Below are 19,670 nucleotides of genomic sequence, written 5' to 3'. Positions count from 1 at the left end.
CCCTCGTTGAAGGCGATCCAGCCAACTGCGTCGCGGTAGGCATGAAGCCAGTCACACCGAATACACAGCAGGAGATTGTACAGCCAGATACGGCGAGCGAGAAGGCCCGCGATGCAGATCCAATATTCGTCGACTGGGCGGGGCCCGAGTACGCTTTCGATTCCGCACTTCTTGCTGTCGAAGGTCAGCTGAACTTGCGTGTAATGCTCCTAGTGATCCCGCCAACCCATTCAACTGGTCGAAACGGCGGAAAGTGAGTCAAGATTGCGCGTTCTTCGCGGTTAAGGCGGTTGCTGACTCGCATAATCCGGTTCACAGTGGATCATCTCGAGCGTTGGGATCATCTTCTGCGCTCTCGTGTCACTATCCGTCAGTGGATACTCGATCTCGGAAGCTTCAGTCCGGGAAGAGCTCGATACGACCAAAGAGCTCGCTCTCCTGGGAATTACGCTTTTCACAATTACCTTTGGCGTGAGTCGTGTCGCTCGCCAGCTGTCAACACTGCAATTGACAGCTTTCGTTCCTCTCAGGCCGCACCGCTTCTGCTTGCTCCGTTGTCCGAGGTGTACGGTCGATCGAAGATTTACATCGTCTCGGCGTTCGTGTTCTCCGTCTTTTTCATACCGCAAGCTCTCGCCAAGAATATCGAGACGGTGTTGATCACGCGATTCATCTCCGGCATTGCGGGATCGACGGCAGTGTCGCTCGTCGGCGGAACATTGTCCGATGTGTGGCGCGGTTCTCAGAGAGGGCTTCCTATGGCAATCTTCTCCTGGGCTGCTTTCGGAAGTACGTTGCATCTCTCTGCGCTTCGCTATTCATCGCAACTGACACCGTTCGGCGTAATCAGCAACCGGGCTCGGACCGGTCATGTTTGGCTACCTGGCTCAGACTCGGGGCTTTCGATACATTAATTGGATCATGTTTGGCCTTTCAGCCGTCTTCACGCTCGTACTCATCCCGATTCTTCACGAGACTCGTGCATCGGTCCTGCTCTCGCGCAAGGCGGCTCGTCTGCGGAAAGAGACAGGCGATGAGCGCTACGTGTCGAAAGAGGAGTACGAGCGCGGATCGATCCGGCAGATGATGAAGACGAGCTTGTCGCGACCGTTGCGCATGTTGACGAGAGAGCCCGTCCTCATCTCGTTCACCCTATGGATCTCGTGAGCTTACTAATACCGTCTTCTCGCGAAAAATTTCGAGCTGATAGTACTCGCTCGCCCAAGCTTTACCTGGGGAGTCTTGTATTTGACCTTGGTCAGCATTCCGCTTGTCTTTGGGCAGATCTACCACTTTGATACGGGCGAATCCGGACTCGTGTACATCGCGCAAACGCTGGGATCGACCATCGGACTCGCAGCCGACTGGTATTGCAATCGCCTGTATCTCAAGAACGTGGCACAGAGGGGGCCGGAAGCTCGTCTGTATACTGCTTGTCAGTTGCCCTCACTACCTCTCGTTCTGCGCAATGCTTCGACTGAATCACCCTTTCATCCTTGCACAGTTGTCGGAGGTGTTTGTGTACCGCTCGGCGCATTTATTTACGCTTTCACTGCGTTCCCGCAATGCCATTGGATCGGAACTTGCATAGGCATCACTATCCTCTGTAGGCTATCTCCTCGTCTACCCTTCATCGAGTCCCGCTTGACCGAATCGTCTCATCGGAACAGATACCGGAATGTTTTGCGTCTATCTTAGCACGTTCTCCTACTTGGGTGAGCAACGCAGCATAGATCCGGCCATACCTGCACGTCTGACTGATCCCGCTTGCCACAAACAGCCGACTCTTATGCGCTGTGTTTGTCGTCTCCTGCTGGATTTGCGAAAATTATTCTTCCTCTACTGACTCTGGCTACAAATGCTACAGACGCATCGTCGGCTCTTTCTGCCATGTCATTCGTGCGCAACGTTGTTGGCGTAAGTTTTTCTGTGCTCATGCAACTCGCTTCGTCTTTGTCGAGTATAGCTCATCCCCTCACTACCTTTTCCACCCCTTACAGGCAGTCTTCCCTCTTTTCACCACCTCGATGTACACTCGTTTAGGCGTTCAGGGAGCTGGAGGTCTCACTGGTGGGATTGGCGCGCTCCTGTCCATCACTCCGTTCATCCTGTTCAAGTACGGGGCCCGCCTTCGCGCGAGGTCTCCGTTCGCGCAAGAACTCGCACGACTCGAAGCCGAACACGCTCGCAAACTCGAACAGCGACAAGATCCACCATCTCAAGAGCCGAAACCGCAATCCGGTCCGACCGCAAGTACGAATGAGATTCGCGAGGAAGAATTGAAAGAGGTCATGGTGTGAGACTTTACAGGGGTCAATTTCGTTCTGCATTTCTCTCGAGTTTTGAATGTTACGAATTCAACGATACTCATAGCCGTCATCTGTTGCTCATCCTCCTAGGAGGTTCTGTAGACTTCATGTATCGCACATTTCCTCATCCTTGCATTTCGAGATCTCCCAATGGCGGGAGTTTCCAAAGACTGACTGCGAGAGAAAGCAAGAGCAAGAATCGTGAACTTTTGGGATCCAGCAAGAGCAGGAAGCTCCATTAAGATCGCTGATAACAGGATCTCTTTGGTCCTCTTCCCTTTTCCCTGGAAGGGTGTTGCGAATACTGCTTATCTCATACGGGCAATGATTCGAACTAATTCCCCGTCAAGAACGTGGGAACAGGTTTTTTCTGCGAAAACATCCATGGTTCTTTTTTGGGTGAGAGGGCGGCGAAGGGTGGGGATCTACTTGCAACTGAAGAGAGAGGGAAAAAGAGAGGGTGTGTGTGCTGCTGGTCATGATGACGTCTTCTTGAAACAGGTATCGAGAGAGAAAGCTGTAGGGGAGAGTAAAGAGTGGGAGCGACGAAAAGAAAAAACCCAAGGAGAATCCCAAATTCGGAAAGGGATCGAGACAATTTTGGCAGAAGAGATGGAGATTGGGGTATTGTTGTTCAAGTATGGGAGTAGAAGAAACAAAGTATAACGGAAAAGATAATGACAGACACCAGTTGAGTTGACTAATCGTCATCCCAGTGAGGGTTTCCTCCCTGTTTGGGCACAGGTCCTCCAGCCGCTCGCGACATGCTACAAAGAACGAGACGGCTTCATCAGGTTCATCAGGTCGAGACGAAACGGGGGAAGAGACGTACATGATCGAATCGACACGAAGGACCGAGATGGCCGCGTCGGTACCGTATCGAAGAGCCCATCTCGTCGCCGCAAGGAGGTCGAGGATTTCGTGCTCGACCGCATCCAGCGTACCTCCATCCTCTCCCTATCACCGATTGAGATGAACTTGTCAGTCGAGGTTTGGAGAGCAAAAAAAAAAAATGGGGAGAAACCCTTTTGTACGTACCTCGACATCAACTCCGATCGAACCCTTGTCGTTCCCTTGGTGAGCGGCGTACAGCCGACTGAGTACCTCGGTCGCGTCCAATCCAGCGTTCTCGGCAAGAGTCCTCGGGACGACCTCGAGTGCATCGGCGAACCGTTTGATCGCGTGTTGGGCCAACCCTGGAGTCTTTTCTCCAAACTCGGCAACCCGTTTCGCGAGTTCGAGTTCGGTCGCACCGGCACCGGCGACCAACCTCGAATCCTTGATCAAGCCTTTCACAACGTTGACTCCGTCGTCGATCGCACGCTCAATGTCGTCCATCTGGTTCGTCGTCGCTCCTCGCACGACGACAGTCGCCGTACGGGTCGCCTCCTCCTTCTGTCGGAACACGGTGACACGGTCTCCACCAATCTCGACCGTCTCGACCACGTCACACTGTCCCATCTCGTCCGGAGTCGGTGCGCCCAACCTCGCGAGAGGCGAAGCACCAACGACGCGGCACAAACGCCTGAGGTCGAATTTGGATTGCACCTTGATGACGAGGATGTTGTGTCGGTTGAGGTAGTGTAGTGCGAGTTCTCCGACAGTCGAGCCCGCGACGAGCACGTTCAATCCCGAATCGGCCAACTCTTGGAAAATCTGTTCAACAGAAAATAAGGTCACTGAGCGAAACGCACTCGAGGAAAGAAGTCGGGGTCCCAAGGAGTACCTTTTCCATGTGCTTCTCTTCGCCCGTCGAAAAGTTCAACAGGTCCTCGGCGTTCTTCATGAGGACAGTGCCTTTCGTTTCCGTCTGCGCAATGTCGATACCGCAGGTGAACACACCGACCTTGGCGTTCTCGGCCTTGAGGATCGTGCCTGCAAAGACCGTGACGTGAGTGCGAGAACAGGAGAGCGTCAACCCAAGATGGGGATTGTTTTACCTTCGGGTTCTCGTCCAAACACCATTCCGCGAATGACGCGACTCTGACTGAGTCCTCCTCCCATGATTTTGACGACGCGCACGTTGTCCACATTGAACTGCAGGATGCAGCGAGCGTAGTCAGTCTCACAATCAGGAGTGGCGAGCGAGGAACGAGGTCCGCGTACGGCGGTGGGGTTCTTGGGCATGACGGCGAGGACGGCTTCCGAGACGAGCGCAGCGAGGAGGTCCTCGGAGCCGTACTGCTTCGCGGCGAGGGTCGGCTTGAGTGCGAGTTTGAGGGACTCTTCCGTGAGCGGAGTCTCGAGGGTCTTGACGGTCAATTTCTCGAGTTCCTCGATCGCACGGTCGCGCGCGAGTTCGTACCCGAGTACGACCTCGCTCGGGTGGAGTCCCATCATGAGGAGGTACTCGGCCTTGCGGAGGAGTTCACCGGCGAGGATCATGACGAGGTTGGTGCGGTCGCCCATCTCGGCCTCTTGCTGCTGCGAGGCCATCACGAGGACTTTGCCCGCGGGGTGCACGACCTCGAGTTCGCGAATGATGGTTGCGGCGTCGGACGTGACGAAGAGCTTCTCGAGGTGGTTGATGACCATCTTGTTGCGCCCGTTCGGCCCGAACGAGGTGCGCACAATCTCGGACAGTTCTGCGACGGCGTGGATGTTGCTACACGGCGCGCACGAGGGAACAGGCAACTGGTCAGGACGCAGGATCTCGACCACGCGCGAGTGTTGGGCGAAGGGAGACGCGGACGCACCGGATGACAGCCTCCTCAATGCCCGAGTGCATCTGTACATGGCAAGTACGCGCAGCGAGGGACACGGACGCGTGGTCAGTCCCGGGTGCAAGTCGAGTTGATGGGAACTTGAGCATACGTTGTAGCCCTCCTTGAAGAGCGAGCTCCCTCCACGGGGTACCTGCAACGCCATGGTGCTTGTCGGGTTCGAGTCTGAGCGAGTCGAGCTGCGCGGGAGGCAGGGCAAGCCGATCAGGCGATTCCTCGAATATTCTCTTGCCAGTCGAATCTTGCAACAATTGCTTTCACTGCCGTGCTAATCTCAGGTCTACCGAGATGCACGAGGTTCGCGCTGCTGATCCAGCGCTGCCTGCGCCTGCTGCTCTGCCTCCGAATCCTCAGCGCACAAGCCATCGGAAACCTCGTCCCGCAGTCCACCTCGTCGCAGGCGGGTCCGTACCTTCGTGCCATTCGTTCATACGGGGTCCAGAGATAGAGCTGACAATCTGTAACCCTTCTAGGCTCGGAGGCATGTGCGGATCGGTCGTGACTGCTCCGTTCGATGTCGTCAAGACTCGCCTCCAATCCGACATGTTCCAGCAGCAGCGCCTGCCCGCCAATACTACATCCGCACGAACGGGCATCAGGGCCCTCCTGTATAACTTTGTCGACACGGGCACGATCCTCAAGTCAGTAATTTCTTTCGATCCCTTTGTTTCTCTCGCCTCGACCTGACCCAAAACATTCTCGAACCCCGAACGACAGAGAAGTGTACAGACATGAAGGTCCTACCGCCCTGTTCAAAGGTCTCGGTCCGACCCTCGCTGGAGTCGTGCCCGGAAGGTCAGTCCCTCTCCTCTGTTCGCCTTGTCGAGGTGGCAACCCTTTGACACTCTCGCTCGTTGTAGGTCTATCAACTTTTTCGTCTACGGCAACGGCAAACACTTGTACGCCGAATGGTTCAACCACGGCCAGGAAAACACGGCCGTGCATCTCGCTGCAGCCGCTTCTGCCGGTTCCGTCCCCTTTTTCGTCTGTCATGCCTGTGCTCACTCGATCTGATCGTTCCACAAACAACAGGTGTCGTCACGGCCGCCGCTACGAATCCAATCTGGGTCATCAAGACCGTCATGCAACTGCAACAACAAGAGCGATCCCACCCTTCGTCATCTTCCTCCGCGCGGTTACCCACGCCTCCTGCAAATCACACGACTCCCCTGAGACCAGCCGCGGCAGCAGCCATGTCGGCTTCATCTACTTCATCCTTCAGTCACTCGTTCCGGTCCCTCACGAGTCCTCCACTCCCACTCGCGTCGCCACCACCGCGACCGACGAGTTGGTCGACCACGGTCGAGATTTATCGCAGGGAAGGAGTGAGAGGGTTTTACAAAGGGTTGAGCGCGAGTCTGTTGGGAGTCACCGAGGGCACGATTCAGTGGAGTTTGTACGAACAGTTCAAACGGATAGCGACCGCAGCCGATCCATCGCATCGAGGCGAGTCGAACAGGACCGAAGGGTGGAGAGTGAGCGTCGCGGCGGGAATGGCAAAACTGGTCGCGACCGTCATCACTTACCCTCACGAGGTTCGTCAGAATACTTCTTTCGCTTGAACGAGACAATTGACCCCTCAATGCAACCCCATCCAGGTGATTCGTACTCGTTTGCGTCAACCTCCTCCTGCGAAGGGTCTTCCGAAATACACTTCGCTCGTCCAATCGTTCCAACTCGTCCTCAAGGAAGAAGGATGGAGGGCGTTGTACGGCGGCATGTCGCCTCACTTGCTTCGAGTCGTTCCAAACGCAGTCACCATGTTTTGGGTTTACGAACGCGTGTTGACACTCGCCGAATTCGAGATTGGTACGGCGAATAAACCCGAACCCGCAAGGGACTAATTTTGTTTCCCCCTTGTTTGTTTTTTTCCCGCTCACTGCACACTCTTTCGCTTTTCTCTGCACTCGGATGTATGTTGTATTCTGGAGGAAAACTTGTTCTTCGTTCAAACCCCTGCTCCCACCCTGTAGCTCTTATCAAATCGCTATCGCTGCCCTTGTCTGCAACCTGGATCCCACCATTCGCAACTTTTTCCATCACCGCTACCCCGATATGCGTCGAGCTATTTCTTCCCTGGCAACAGCGTTGAAAAGTGTTCTTTGCATCGTCGAGGCAAGAGAAGTAATAAGTGCAAAAATAACAAAACTCCGTAAGTTCAGTTCCGCCACCCGCTTCCTGCCCACCTACTCACAAACCTCTCAAACGTGTCCCAAACTCGTTCGTGACCGAACCCTACCATCCCAATTCGATTCCGCGTGTTCCGCAACAGACGACTTTGCAACAAGGTTCGAGGGATCCAAACCAACAAGAATTCGGGCACCAATGCGAGCTTGATCAAAGTCCTGACGATCCGAGTCGAGAACCGGGTCGAGGGAGCGTAAGGTCGTAGGAGGAACAGGTGGGACAGGTACGTGCGGGACAATGGAGTGAAGAATGCACCTCGAAGGATCAACGAGAGGTATCTGCAATGTTTGCTATCCTGATTCAGGAAAATCTTCTCTACCAAAGAGACAGGAAGCGAGCGAAGAAGTGAGACTCACTGTTGAGTGGGTTGTAATGGTCCGATGCGGTCAAGAGTTGCTCGGGATGGAGAATCAAACACGAGGATCTCGGCTCGTTGATTGGAACTTGAAGTAGGCCGGTCCGGATCACCATTCTCGAATGGGACGTACTCGACTGGACAGAGCGAAAACCGGGTTGCGGGTGACCTCGACAAAATCTTGTCGAGCAACAAGTCGAATCCTTCGAGGTCGAGCTCGACGACGATTCCCTTATTGAAGTCATGCGTGAGACTTGATCAAGTCAGCACGCTGTAAGTTTATAGCAAGACGAGGTGTGGATGCTTTACCTCGAGCGGATGGGGCAAGCATCCCTCGTAGTCTGCTCCAGTCGAACATTTTGCCCACACCCATCTCTTGTAATCCTCGCTCTCCTCGTGTCCATCCCCTTTCTCTGCTTCCGACTTTCGTTGTGGCGCTTCAGAGTCGTTGTAGCCTCGTACGAGACAATTTGCGTGACAAGGTTCGAGAAAGGGGATCCCAGGGATGTCGAACGAGAGGAATGCGGTCGGAACGACGACTGCCGACTGCGATATGGGCGAGAGACCTTCCAAGAGCTCTTTGAGTTTTGTCGCTGTGTACAATCAGAATATCAACCCCTCGGGAGAGAGGTTCAGTACCGTGTGGAAATAAGCGGTGCTGCGGAATTCGACGAGAGGGTGGGGGTCGGCTTTATGAGAGAGGGAACGCACGGAACAGGTGAGGCCCATAGATGATAAGTGAGCGCGTTTGCACCATCCTAGCAACGAAAACTGGCCCTTGAGTGCAAGCGTAGCGAGTGCGCCCAGACGATTGATAGATGCGTTGATCGAGGCGAAGATTCTACAAACTCGAGCCGCCGGATCGTCTAGACTTTGCAACTGGGGTATGGGGCGGTAAAGCGCCGGGGAATACGGCAAACGGACTGAGTGAGCGAGAAGCACGTCGCCGCACACACTTTCAACGCTCGCGTGCGGACGTTTGTAATCAATTCAACGAGCAGAGTCTCGACGAAAAGTAGTGACGGCAACCACGACGGCTAGTATTGAGAGACAAAAGTGTACAAAAGGAGAACAGAACAATGATGACGTGAGCGCGCGGTTCGCGTACGACAAGGCAACAGGATTTTGGGTAAGTGCAAGTGAAAACATTTCGGAAAGACACGGAAAACAACAAGACAATAGGGGGGAAAAGAGCAACAGATGATAACAGCAGCCGAGTCCAGCACGGTATTGGGCGAGAAAGAAAGGAGAGAAGGTAGATGGATCGATCGGCACTGGCTCAGGTTGAGCCACGACGTGGGGGTTGCTCGTCGAGGATTGCCGTGGCGGCGGTGTCTCCCTCCGAGCCTCGTCGCAACACATCCCCCTTCGTCTCGAGTTTGAACCCGAGGTAAGACAGGACGTGCAGCAGGTCGGCCTTCATGATCGGTTTTGACAACGTCGCGGTGAACAAAGTTCCAGCAGCATCGTCGATCGCGGCAGGGTGCGAGCACACGGCGACGATCGGCGCTTGTGCAGAAGGATTCACCGTGCTCTTGATCATGCGAGCGGCTTTCTCTCCGTCGACTGCACACATAGCGGGACGAGAAGAGTCAGTCATTCTACCACCGAGATCAAGGCTCGCAGGATTCGGCGACGCACCAACTGCCATCTTGATATCTGATGTCCGTCGAGCTCGAGTTAGTTGAGCGATAACGCGGAGAGGAATCAAAGAAGCAGAACGAACCCAAAAAGAGCACATCGAACGGGATCCCGCCTGCAGCCAAGATGGCTTCGGCGCCGTTCGGAACGACAACCACTCGACAGCCGAGTCGCTGTAGCATCGTCTCAAGCACTTTTGTCACGATCGGGTTGCGGCCGGCGACGAGGCAGTCGATAGTCGCGAGGTGCGAGCGTGGAGGCAGACGGTCCGTAAACCCGTCAGGCAAGTCGCCCGCTGGAGCCGAGCGAGCTTCGGGTTCTTGCGGTGACGGCAATTGAAGCGGAGCCAAGCTGCGTGGGTCACGATTAGGCGAAGCAAGGGGCGACGTTGAACTGCTGTTGTTGCTGTTCTGGCGCGACGTTCGACGCGAATGAGCGGCCCAGCTTTCCGTGAGTGCCGCCTCGTGAACCTCGTCACGCAGCTCTTCCTTTTCGTCAGACGTGGGTGGCGACGTGATGGACGACTTGCGCAGGCGAGACGGCATCGAATTCCGACGAACATGGTGAGGGGCGCGTGGATGGAAGCCAACGACAGGCTGCCGAGATCGCGATCGATCTGCAAAGCCAGAATCCGGCACGTTCCGGCCGAGAGGCGAAGAGGACGTCGAATCGCTATGCTTGTACGTTTGCGAAGATCCGGGAAGAGAGGTTGAAGAGGGCGACACGGGATCCTGCCGATACAAATGCATAATTAGTGCCACAAGACTTTCGAGTGACCCTCGAGACGCAAACTGACTCGAAAATCAACGCTGTTGTTCCGAGATCGGTCATGTCCTTTAATCGGGATTGAGAGCGGATTGTTGAGCGGTGGTAGCAGCTGCTCGTCCTTCATCTTGCGGATCATGTCGTCATTCGCTTGCTTGAGCACAGTCAGGTTGCGGAAGCTGAATGTGCCGAAATCGTCGTGCGGGTTCGGAGCGGTTTCTGAGCGATCGCGTGGTCCGCGACCGGGCCCGGGTGTCGAAGCTGGAGTTGGTCCTTGAGCTTGTCGCACTGCTGGATCTTCCGCAACGCTCGGATCAGGCTCGTCATCATTGAAGGTCTGATTTTGCGCTCCCCGTGCGTCAAAGTAATCGGTCGATTCGGGATCCGTCACGTTGGGCACGAACTCGACGGGGCCTTTCAGCAGATTATCCCAATCGACCCCTTCGAGGAACGGGTGGGCTTTGACCTCCTCAGCACCCCTGGCGCCGAGTCGCCGACGGGCGTCGGTGCACAAGAGCCGGTCGATGAAGTCGCGGGCTTCGGGGGTGATATCGATCTCCCCTTCATGCCAGTCGAAACGACGCGAGAGGATGTTTTCGAAAACCTTCTCCGGCGTCTCGTCGTGGAACGGGGGAAATCCGTAGATGAATCTGTTCAGATCGGGAGCAGAGTAAGTCATGCGTAACTCTGGAGACGAACAAGGAAGTATAGGAGGCTCACTCGTAGCAAATGACACCAAGCGCCCACTGATCACAGAAGCTGAGTCAGCTAGTACTTCAGGTGACCGATCGTGCCGAGGCGCTCAGACTCACCCAGTCGACGCAAGCATCCATACCGATACCGAGAATACTCTCGGGTGCAAGATAATCTGGAGTTCCGACAAAGTGCTGCTTCGTCGGCCCCGCTCCAGCGCCGAGCGGGTCTGCTGCGACCTGAGGTCGATGATGACCAGATTGCCACGTCGGGCTAAGCGTGTTGCCGCGACTGCCCGAGATGCTCGAGTCGCTCGGCGTGTCGAGCGAGAAGCTGTCAGTGAGCGGCACGTTGCCAAAGTACGACGATTGCAGGGCCTGCCCGAGAGCCGGGGTCGAAAGCGGTGACGATGTAGTCGAAAAGTCTTTGTTGTTCGACGAGGTCCGGGCGGCGGCAAGCGGTCGACGCCCATGGGCCGCACCGTCCCGAGACGCAGGAAGCTGAGTCTGTCGACCGAGGAGACCGATACGACTCAGTCCGAAATCGGTGAGCTTGAGATGACCTTTCGCATCAATCAGAAGGTTGTCCGGTTTGAGGTCACTATATGATAGTTTCGTCAGTACCAAACATTTCCCGCTTGTGAGCGAAATATGACTACACACCGATGAATGATACCGGACGAATGCAGGTGCTCCAGTCCTACCACAACCTCTGCGACATACTTCTTTGCCCAGTCCTCGGTCAGCCCACCGAGGTTCTTGACGAGCGCGCCGCAATCTCCGCCGTTGAGGTATTCCATGACGAGGTACAGGTAATCCTTGGACTGGAATGTGTAGTACAGTTTGACGACAAAGTTGGACTCGGCTGTCGACATGAGGATCATGCGCTCGGCTTTGACGTTGGTGACTTGATTCTTCGCAACCATGTCCGACTTTTTCAGCACCTTGATCGCGTAATAGTCTCCGGTTGTCACCTTCTTGGCTAGGTAGACAGAGCCAACTGTCGATGTCGAGGAAAGAATGGATCAGACATGAACACTGCGCGACAGAAAAGCGAAAGACAAACAGGCTCCTTTCGAAATCGGCTTGAGAATCTTGAAGTCCTTGATCGACGAGGCTCGCGTACGCGAGGAGGGCACGGCGGAAGGCAGTCGGGGCGAGAGTGCAAGCTGAGCACTCGGGCTACTTGACAGTTGCGTATTGGCATCATCAGCAGCGAGGAGCATTGGAGACAGGAGACCTTGGCTCTGCGAGACTTGACGTCGGAGGGTCTGTGTAGGTCGGGGGAGCTCTAGGTGTTCGGCACCTGCTGGCAGATCATCGTCTTGCGGCGTGAGAGGCTGCAGCAGTGGTGAATCGAACGGCAAAGTTGAGGTCTGTTCGGCTTGATCAGCCTCTTGGGTAGCGAAAATTGCCTCGCTTGCTTTCGTCTCCCATTCTTGTCGAACTTTTTCGGCATATAAGATAGTGTTGCGCAGCCTGTTGACGCTGTTCAGCTTAAATCTGATGGCTTCTTCGGTGTCTGACAACAGTCGCAAGAGAGCAGGATCATCGACTTGGGGTCGTTGCCAGTGCAAGATTGTCGCGAGATTGGATTCGGACTGCGAGAACGCGCGATCAGCTTGACAAGCCACAGAAGCAGCGAAGAGCCCGCGTGAACGCACATGAGGGCTGAGTAATCGTTGCTCCTGTATCGGAATTTCGCAACTTTCGTCCGTGATCGAAGGCGTCGAGATTGACAGAGCCGTCTCGACGATCTCGCGTACCCGATCAAACACGTGGTGTTGGGTGCCGTGACGAAGCTTCGGCGACGAGTGTTTCGTCTCCTTCTCATTGATTGTGGAGGGACTGGGAGGCGGCGACAGTTCGAGTGGGATTCCGCGGTACTCTGGCGCATGTTCGTCTGCAGGGTGCGCGCTGTCCGTAGCGATGACGAGTTCTCCAAGGGCCCGCAGGAGATCCTTGAGACGGTCGTTGCAGTCGCCAATGTCACCCTCAAGTCGATGGACCTCGTTACAGGTTTCGTTGTGTTTTTCGAAGAACCACGCCGGAGTAGGTCGCTCGCAGATCCGACAGAGAATCGGTTCGAGATTGATTCGTCTGCCTGGAACGAGGAACATACCCGGGTCACTGCTCGACCGACGGTGAAAAGTGTCGAGCCCGAAACGAGCGAGAGACTGATGCGTCTGTGCTGCGGTTTCGGAGAAGGGTGCTGGCCGGATGACCCACATCGTGTGAGAGGCACTACCGCTGAGACCGTCAAGCATGAGCATGCCCTTCCCTTCCATTGCTTCGTAGAGGTCTTCGGATGCGCTCGCGTCATCTTGTGAGGTCTGCGAGGATGATGCGACTCGCAATCGGAAGCTGACCTCGACCGTGTGCGAGTCATCGGCTTCAAGCTGACGAGTTGCCTCTGCGAAAACGGCAGCATCGTCGGGAAAGAGCCAGTCAGAAATGGCCGAGTCGATACACTCATCGGGATCGACGCTGGAAAAGCACCGATGGGAAGATTGTCAGCGAAAGCCTCCCGCGCTCGAGCAAACAGGGCGAACATACCCGACAATGTCTTGCCATGCTGAACTGAGATACTGAAACAATTGTCCATCAAGCGAGAGCTCCATGAGTAGGGTCTGCGAAGTGATCGCCTCGACAGCTTGCTTGAGTTCTTCGGCGCGATGCCGAGTGTCGTCTGGTCCTGCAGAGGCTGTTGGAGCTCTCGAGCGGGTACTGCGCGTATCGATCGATTCATCCGGCGCGCCGAGGTCGATACCGAGTGGCGACCAATGGGGCGGCTGCGCTCCGGCGGGAGGGGCGAGAGACGGTACCGACACTGAATCGCCGCGTGCGCGGATTTCGGGTGATTCATCGACATGACCGCCTTTCGAAATGAACAGGATAGGCTCCGCGTCCTCGTTGTCGCCGTCGTCGAAACTCCAGAACCCTTTCTCTGCTTCCCACCATTCGACCACTCGACTCAACCCAGCGACTGCCAGCAGGAGTTGCACATACCATCCCCGGCAGGGAAGCTCGGGGTTCTCGTTCCATCCCTCCCCGATCTGCTGCACCTTGCCGATGTACTCGGCGCACGAGCCAGGTAGGGCGGTCAACTTGCTGATCGGGGTGTCGATGATCTCCGTCGCAATAGTGATGATCTCCTGCAGAAGGACGATGAAAGCGCTCTCGGCGAGCTTTGAGTTGGCTGAATGCAGGAATGCCGTCGCGGGTGATCGTTGCCCACTTGATCGGCGCAGACCTGGAGGGAGTGGCGAGCGAGAACGCGAATTCGAGCGCGAGCTGCTGTTGGAGCCAGTCTTCGATCTTGACGCAGAGCCATCGCGGGGTACGCTCGTGAGATGACGATGGCGAGGGACAAGAGACGCTCGGCGCGGTGATCCGGATCCGCTCGTGGAAGCGTCGAAAGAGCGACTGGAGGATCCGACAAGTCCGTCCGCGCCGGGGCTGAGTAGGGCGCGCTTGAGTCTAGACGGTGGCCGTCGAGTTCCGCTGCCACCGCCGTCAGAATCGACCTGGTCCGTATCGACCAGGACTTCTCCGTCCGACTCGACGTCGGGACTTGAAGTGTACCCGCCCGCAAGATCGTCCTGTACGAGTTCGCCAAAGCGCCCCTCATCGAACCCGCTCAGAGGCATCGGTGTGCCCAGGTCTTGCTGTAGATCCTTCTCAACAAAGGTCGAAATACCTTCAATGATCCGTCGCAGTTCGTGATCGCAGCTTTCCTTGGCGCTTGCGAGGCGCTGCCGGATCTGGCTTCTGACGGTGTGCATCGAGAATTCAGGTCTCTTGTCCTTCTCTTGCGCTTTCGCACTCTGCTCGGATGGCAATTTGTTGGGCATTGTAACCTGTCGAACCCGAACGGGGAAGTGTGCTGCGTTCGGTACGAGTGCTGGTGTGCGATCCCAGACGGGCGAGCCTGAGGTTGCAAAGCCGGGCGCGTCCGAGCTCGCTTGAGGGATCGGAACGGCATGCGCAACATTCTCGGGCGCCGATCTGGGCCCGGCAGGCGTGTCGGCTATCGGCGGCGAGAGTTCCATATTGTCCGATTTGGAAGGAATCGCATATGGAGATACCTTATTGGAAAGACGAGCTTGCTCAGATTGGCGCCCTTGACCGACCATCGTATGGAAGGACGGTCCGAGATTCAGCGAGAGATTGGGATTCCGCCTTGATTTTGATGCACCGGTTTCGCTGTCTCGTTCCGATCCTGACGACAAAGTGCGCTGGCGTTCGGGCGGCGGACGCAGGCGGCCGAGAGAATCAGAACGAGCGGCTGGCGCGAGAGCACCTCTCGGCACCATTGCTGACGAGAACGACGGTGATGGCGTCGATACGACCCGTACGAGGTCTTGTGCTGACGCAACGTTGCGAAGGCCTGGAGTTCCGGGAGTCGAGCCTCGCACGTACTGCGAGGAAGTACGCGAGATACTGGGCTCGATAGCTTGTGGCATCAAGGACGAATGCGGTTGATCAATTGAAGTGCGCCGATGACGGGGAATCCTGTCGTCATCGACTCCGGAGAAGCTGGTGCGAACGGCTGACCACCACGCATCGATCTTGTGGCCGAGCTTGGCAAAGTTCCGCTTGCGCTTGACGCCGGGTGATCCAACGTACGAGCTTCCACTCGTCGAGTGAGACGTGGAAGGCTTGATGAACGAGTAGTTGTAAGGCTCCGTAGGCAAGAGGGGAGTGGCAGTCGTTGCAGGGTGGAAAAGCGCGGGGGACGTAGCAGCCGAAGCCGAGGTTGCGGTCAAGGGGAAATACGGGCTCGAGAACGAAACCCCGGGGGTCAAGAAGGGGCGAGGCTCCAAGTCTCGACGATTCATGCTGGCTGTCGTCGCTTCGAACGGGTTGAATTCGGTCGCTAGTTACAACAGACATCAGTACTTCGGATGAAATATGATGAGAGACAAGAAAAGTACGCACTTGTAGCCTTGGCTTTCGCTTTCTGAGCTGTTGCAAGAGCCGGTTCCGCCATCCTACTCGAATCGCTCTTGCGGTCCGTTGACTTGTCGCTTCGAGTTGGCGAAGACTCTTTACGAACCCCCCTCTCGCTCTCGACGACCTGAAGACTCTCGTCTGGTCCATCTTGCGAGACGTCAGCAGTTTCGAGCGCACCCGTCGCTTCTTTCGCTGCGTTGTCCGCCCTCAGCTTGGCCTCCTTCATTTTCCTGTACTCGTCGAGCCAGTCGACCCATTCAATCTCCTTCGGTGCAGCACCGCCTGTCCAGCCTGTTTCTGCCTGATCGCCCTCATCCCCGCCATCTTCTGTCTGCTCGCCGAGGATCGAATTGTTCCTGCCTCCAGCGAGACCCCAGCTTTTCGGACCAGCCGCTCCTGAATCGAGAGCCGGGGACGCTGGCCGCCACTTTCTGACTTTGGCGTTCCGGGTTGACAGGATGATCTGCGCGTACTCGTCAGTGCTGTCGGCGGACCCAGTCGGAGCGATCGAGAGACGCTGGCCGGCAAGGCGAGACGCAGGGCCAGTCATGCTCGAGCTGGACGCTGTCGCTCGGTGACCCTTGTGCGCAGTCGAAGACGAATGCGAATCGGAGGCCGTGCGTGGATGGAGACTTGCTCCGGCTGACGTTGACGGCTCGCCGAGAAAGAACGAAGGCGTAACACCCAGGCCTTGTTGTGCCGCCGAACGAGGAGAGACTATATCGTCCTGAACCATGCTCGACCGGAAGAGATCATGGCGGAGCGATTTTGGAGGACCACTCTGGGACATACTCTTCGAACGGGAACGGGTCATTCCAGGCGAGGACGCTTGGAAGGGAAAGAGCGGCGAAAATGCAGACGTAGCCGGAGTCGACGGGGTGGTAGTAGTTGCCGGTGATCCACCTGAACCCCCGCTGAACGCAGACATCTGCTCCCGACTGCTTTGACGCGACACCCGCTTCGTTCCTTCCCTGGAATGAGGGCGCGTGACTGGAGCTGAACGACCATCCGAAGGCGAGGATGCACCGGAGGCCGATGCTGGAGAAGGCGCTCGTGTAGCAGTTGGGGTCCGTGGCACCTTGACGTCCAGTGGAGATCCCGGATGGAAAGGTCTAGCCGCAGTTCCGACCAGACTTCCGAATGACTCGCCACTGTAGCTTGATGAGAGTGGCGACTGACGGAAGTCGACAGCACTGCGCACCGATTCGGGGACCCGCTGTAGCTTGATTGATTCCGAGGGCGGCGGTGCAGCTGGAAAAGGCGCGGGAATCGGTATTGGTAGTGCGCTCGTGAACGTCATCGAGGTACGAGGAAGGTTTCGCGAAGCGCCGGTCGGTGAGCCGGGTTGGAAGAATCGAGGAGGTGAAGCGAGATTGAGAGACGCGCGACGAGAGACGGTCGAAGGGGAAACGCTGAGTGTCGTCGATGCTGAGGGAGAAGGAGGCGAGGTCGACATAGATGACACAGAGCTACTCGAATGCATGCCCACTTTCGTTGGCGTGTTGGATTGCGAACCCGTTCTAGCGCTGCTGCCTGATCCGCTCGAGTCGACGCGGGATCGACGATTCACATTGCTCGACACATCGTCTGCGATCGACAATGCATGACTGAGACCGCTCGCGCGGCCGAGCGACCGCACCCGTGGACTTCGAGCGCTGCGTGCGGGATCGCTCTCTGTAGGAGAGATGGGCTGATGTCGCTGGCGAGGGACGACAGGGGGAGGACGAGGCGTGAGGCTCTGTTCGAGATCTGAGCCATCTACTTCGGGCAGCTGCTGAATCTTCCGTGGAGGGGAAAGTTCGAGATCTGCAGATACAGGATGGTTCAGTCGATTCGGAAGGGCAAATGAGAGAAGCTACGGCACGTACCACCGAATGGAGCGGAGAGGTCTGTCGATCCGCGGTGGCTAGTAGGGGATTTGCCTGACCACGCTGGCTCGCTCTGCAGCCGCTCATCGTCGTCGTCACCACTCGCTGCATCGCCGTCATCACTCCTGCGCGGGTCATGCTCCTCGTCTGGGCCCGACGCTTGCGCAAGCGGCGAAGGAAACAGAGGCGTGGTGCTGAGCCTGACGGATGCAGAAGGGATCGAGGTCGCGATCGTCAGGGGCAGGGACGACGAGGGAGGAATCGAAATCGCATGTGGGGCGGATCCAGTGAGGAGGAATTGGCCCGACGGGGGAGCTCCGGTTGGCGTTGGGTCCGCTCCCAAGTTCCGTCTCGTCGATGTGCGGCTGGATGCGCTCGACGAGAAGGACGAACCCGGGGCTGCTACCGCTGCGTCTTTCTCGCCTAGCCCATCCAGACTCGCGCACTCCTCGCCGCTACCGTCGTACGAAGTCGCGTCCGTCGTGTTGGACACGCTCGAGGAAAACGAGCTCTGTCGGCGTCGGTGCTTGGCGGATGTTGCCGAGCTGAGAGGAGACGACGAGAGTTGATGAAGCCCGCCGAGACTGGAGATCCGGTGCGAGTGCGAGCTGCCTGAGCCCGCGCGTGGGGGTGACGAGCGCGAATGGGGCTGTCCGGGTGAGGACACGACGCTCGGGGGAGGCGACGAGCCGGGACTGCTGCTAGTGTCTGTCGACGACGTTGTGCCCAAGTCCTGCGCGAGTGGGTCGATGCGCGTCAGTGTGGGACCTATCGTATCGCTCAGCATGATCAGAGAGCTCCGTACGCTGAAGGACATGCGTTCGAGGACGCGCTCTCCCAATGTACGTCCTGTCTCGTCTCGAGAATGTTCGAACGCCGGGCAAAGGTTTGCGTGCCGAGGATGCGCTCGATAGTCGCGCTGGCGTACGTCGTCGGATGTATCCGTCGAACGTGGTCGGTCGCCGCGTGAGCAAGGGGTGGCCGATTGGACAGTACAAGGTGAGACTTGAGTATGCTGAGTGGGGATATCTCACTTCAGACGTTGTCGCTCGCACCTCTCTCGTTATTTCTTTGACACTATTAGCCGTGACTGTGATAGTAGCTACAGGCTATCCCTGGACCAGGATAAATACGTCGACGGCGATGCTCGGGACTTCGATGTATGCACACTTGCGGCACAATGCGCGCGCTTCGAGTACAGTACGTCTCACCCATTCCAGAACAGCTGTTCAGCTCGATCGTGCTGTGTGTAGGCCGTCCAGCCGGGGAAGAGCCGAAGGAGCTCAGATTTGAGCTACTGTAGCGTCCGCTCTGACCTCCTGGTGTACCTTCGCACGCGCTTCCTCTCCCCAAAATGAAGCATTTTTACCCGGCGGCGTTTCGCAAAAGTAGCTCGCAATGATGCAGCTCTCAATGTATGTCCTTTTCAGGGCAGGCTGATAGGTATTGCCAACGCGCCTGCCGAAAATCTAAAAACAGTGGTGCCGGCGCTGCGCTATCATAGCGAGAGCCCGAATTGCACAGGCAGCTCTAGCTTGCCGTTGCAACTCAACCTCTATCAATAATTCTGCAATTCTGTAAGCGGTGCCCTTCTCGTCGGTCACAAGAATGCAAGAATTGGAGGACCCACGCGACATCAACGGCGGTCAGTGTCACTGTACATTCTCAACAGATCGTGTGACGTAGCACATAAGCTCACAAATAGTCTCCGATCTGCGAACACAGACGAGAATGGCAACTTTCGCGTCTTGCGACGGCGTCTTTCAGAGGGGATCGAGCGCAAATGAGTCAAGCCGGTTCTGTAGGCTTTCTTGGCGCTGATCCAGCCATGGCTTTGTGACGGAAGTGATAGATATTTGCCCCACGAGAGTCTTTCGACCCAAGTCCTGCGAATAGGGCGTGACCAACGCCGAGGGTGCACCGTATAAAAAGCCCAAAAAGAGACGACCCGTGTTGAACCCAGAATAGAAAATTATTCTGCGGATTGCGTGAGAGATCATTCATGACGGCTTGTTTGGCATCGTACGAAAATGGTCTTGCCTACCATATGAAGAGTGAAGCACAGTCAAAAAGCCCGAATGAGCTGGCGTGTGACTGAGCAGAACTCGACATAAAACAATCCTCAACTACCGACGTTGTAGTAATCTGCTCGGATGTCTTAATTAGAGCGGGCG

At 56.4% G+C, this 19,670-nt stretch overlaps 5 protein-coding genes across 5 annotated transcripts; 2 read left to right on the top strand and 3 right to left on the bottom strand.

Annotated features, from left to right (window-relative positions):
* Window positions 1-41: 41 nt before the first annotated feature.
* On the top strand, window positions 42-2,300 carry JCM15063_003184 (MFS transporter; the record flags this gene model as incomplete). The annotated part of the gene is made up of 11 exons (XM_076675105.1): window positions 42-148; window positions 214-253; window positions 319-471; window positions 531-789; window positions 851-1,163; window positions 1,227-1,435; window positions 1,505-1,606; window positions 1,671-1,715; window positions 1,781-1,798; window positions 1,868-1,917; window positions 2,001-2,300. 11 exons carry the CDS (start codon window positions 42-44, stop codon window positions 2,298-2,300), a joined length of 1,596 nt encoding a protein of 531 aa, XP_076537189.1.
* A 709-nt stretch (window positions 2,301-3,009) lies between these two features.
* CCT8 (chaperonin-containing T-complex subunit CCT8) lies at window positions 3,010-5,177 on the bottom strand (the record flags this gene model as incomplete). The annotated part of the gene is made up of 8 exons (XM_076675104.1): window positions 3,010-3,076; window positions 3,142-3,266; window positions 3,348-3,965; window positions 4,036-4,184; window positions 4,250-4,346; window positions 4,416-4,914; window positions 5,006-5,037; window positions 5,124-5,177. The coding sequence occupies 8 exons, from the start codon at window positions 5,175-5,177 to the stop codon at window positions 3,010-3,012; spliced, it is 1,641 nt and encodes a 546-aa protein (XP_076537188.1).
* A 143-nt stretch (window positions 5,178-5,320) lies between these two features.
* Window positions 5,321-6,876, top strand: RIM2 (Rim2p; the record flags this gene model as incomplete). The annotated part of the gene is made up of 6 exons (XM_076675103.1): window positions 5,321-5,436; window positions 5,506-5,673; window positions 5,750-5,827; window positions 5,893-5,999; window positions 6,065-6,567; window positions 6,631-6,876. The coding sequence occupies 6 exons, from the start codon at window positions 5,321-5,323 to the stop codon at window positions 6,874-6,876; spliced, it is 1,218 nt and encodes a 405-aa protein (XP_076537187.1).
* Window positions 6,877-7,190: 314 nt separating this feature from the next.
* On the bottom strand, window positions 7,191-8,331 carry JCM15063_003181 (uncharacterized protein; the record flags this gene model as incomplete). The annotated part of the gene is made up of 4 exons (XM_076675102.1): window positions 7,191-7,497; window positions 7,576-7,805; window positions 7,884-8,167; window positions 8,286-8,331. 4 exons carry the CDS (start codon window positions 8,329-8,331, stop codon window positions 7,191-7,193), a joined length of 867 nt encoding a protein of 288 aa, XP_076537186.1.
* Window positions 8,332-8,853: 522 nt separating this feature from the next.
* Window positions 8,854-18,283, bottom strand: JCM15063_003180 (uncharacterized protein; the record flags this gene model as incomplete). The annotated part of the gene is made up of 12 exons (XM_076675101.1): window positions 8,854-9,140; window positions 9,216-9,233; window positions 9,301-9,946; window positions 10,012-10,630; window positions 10,701-10,726; window positions 10,793-11,273; window positions 11,336-11,672; window positions 11,739-12,273; window positions 12,337-13,159; window positions 13,229-15,551; window positions 15,614-17,434; window positions 17,497-18,283. 12 exons carry the CDS (start codon window positions 18,281-18,283, stop codon window positions 8,854-8,856), a joined length of 8,703 nt encoding a protein of 2,900 aa, XP_076537185.1.
* Between the last annotated feature and the right edge of the window lie 1,387 nt (window positions 18,284-19,670).

This window comes from Sporobolomyces koalae (genome assembly GCF_050403365.1).
Source record: "Sporobolomyces koalae JCM15063 DNA, S_koalae_JCM15063T_v1_ctg1, whole genome shotgun sequence".
NCBI classification, from domain to species: Eukaryota; Fungi; Basidiomycota; class Microbotryomycetes; order Sporidiobolales; family Sporidiobolaceae; genus Sporobolomyces; species Sporobolomyces koalae.
This window is presented reverse-complemented; position numbering and strand designations above follow the sequence as displayed.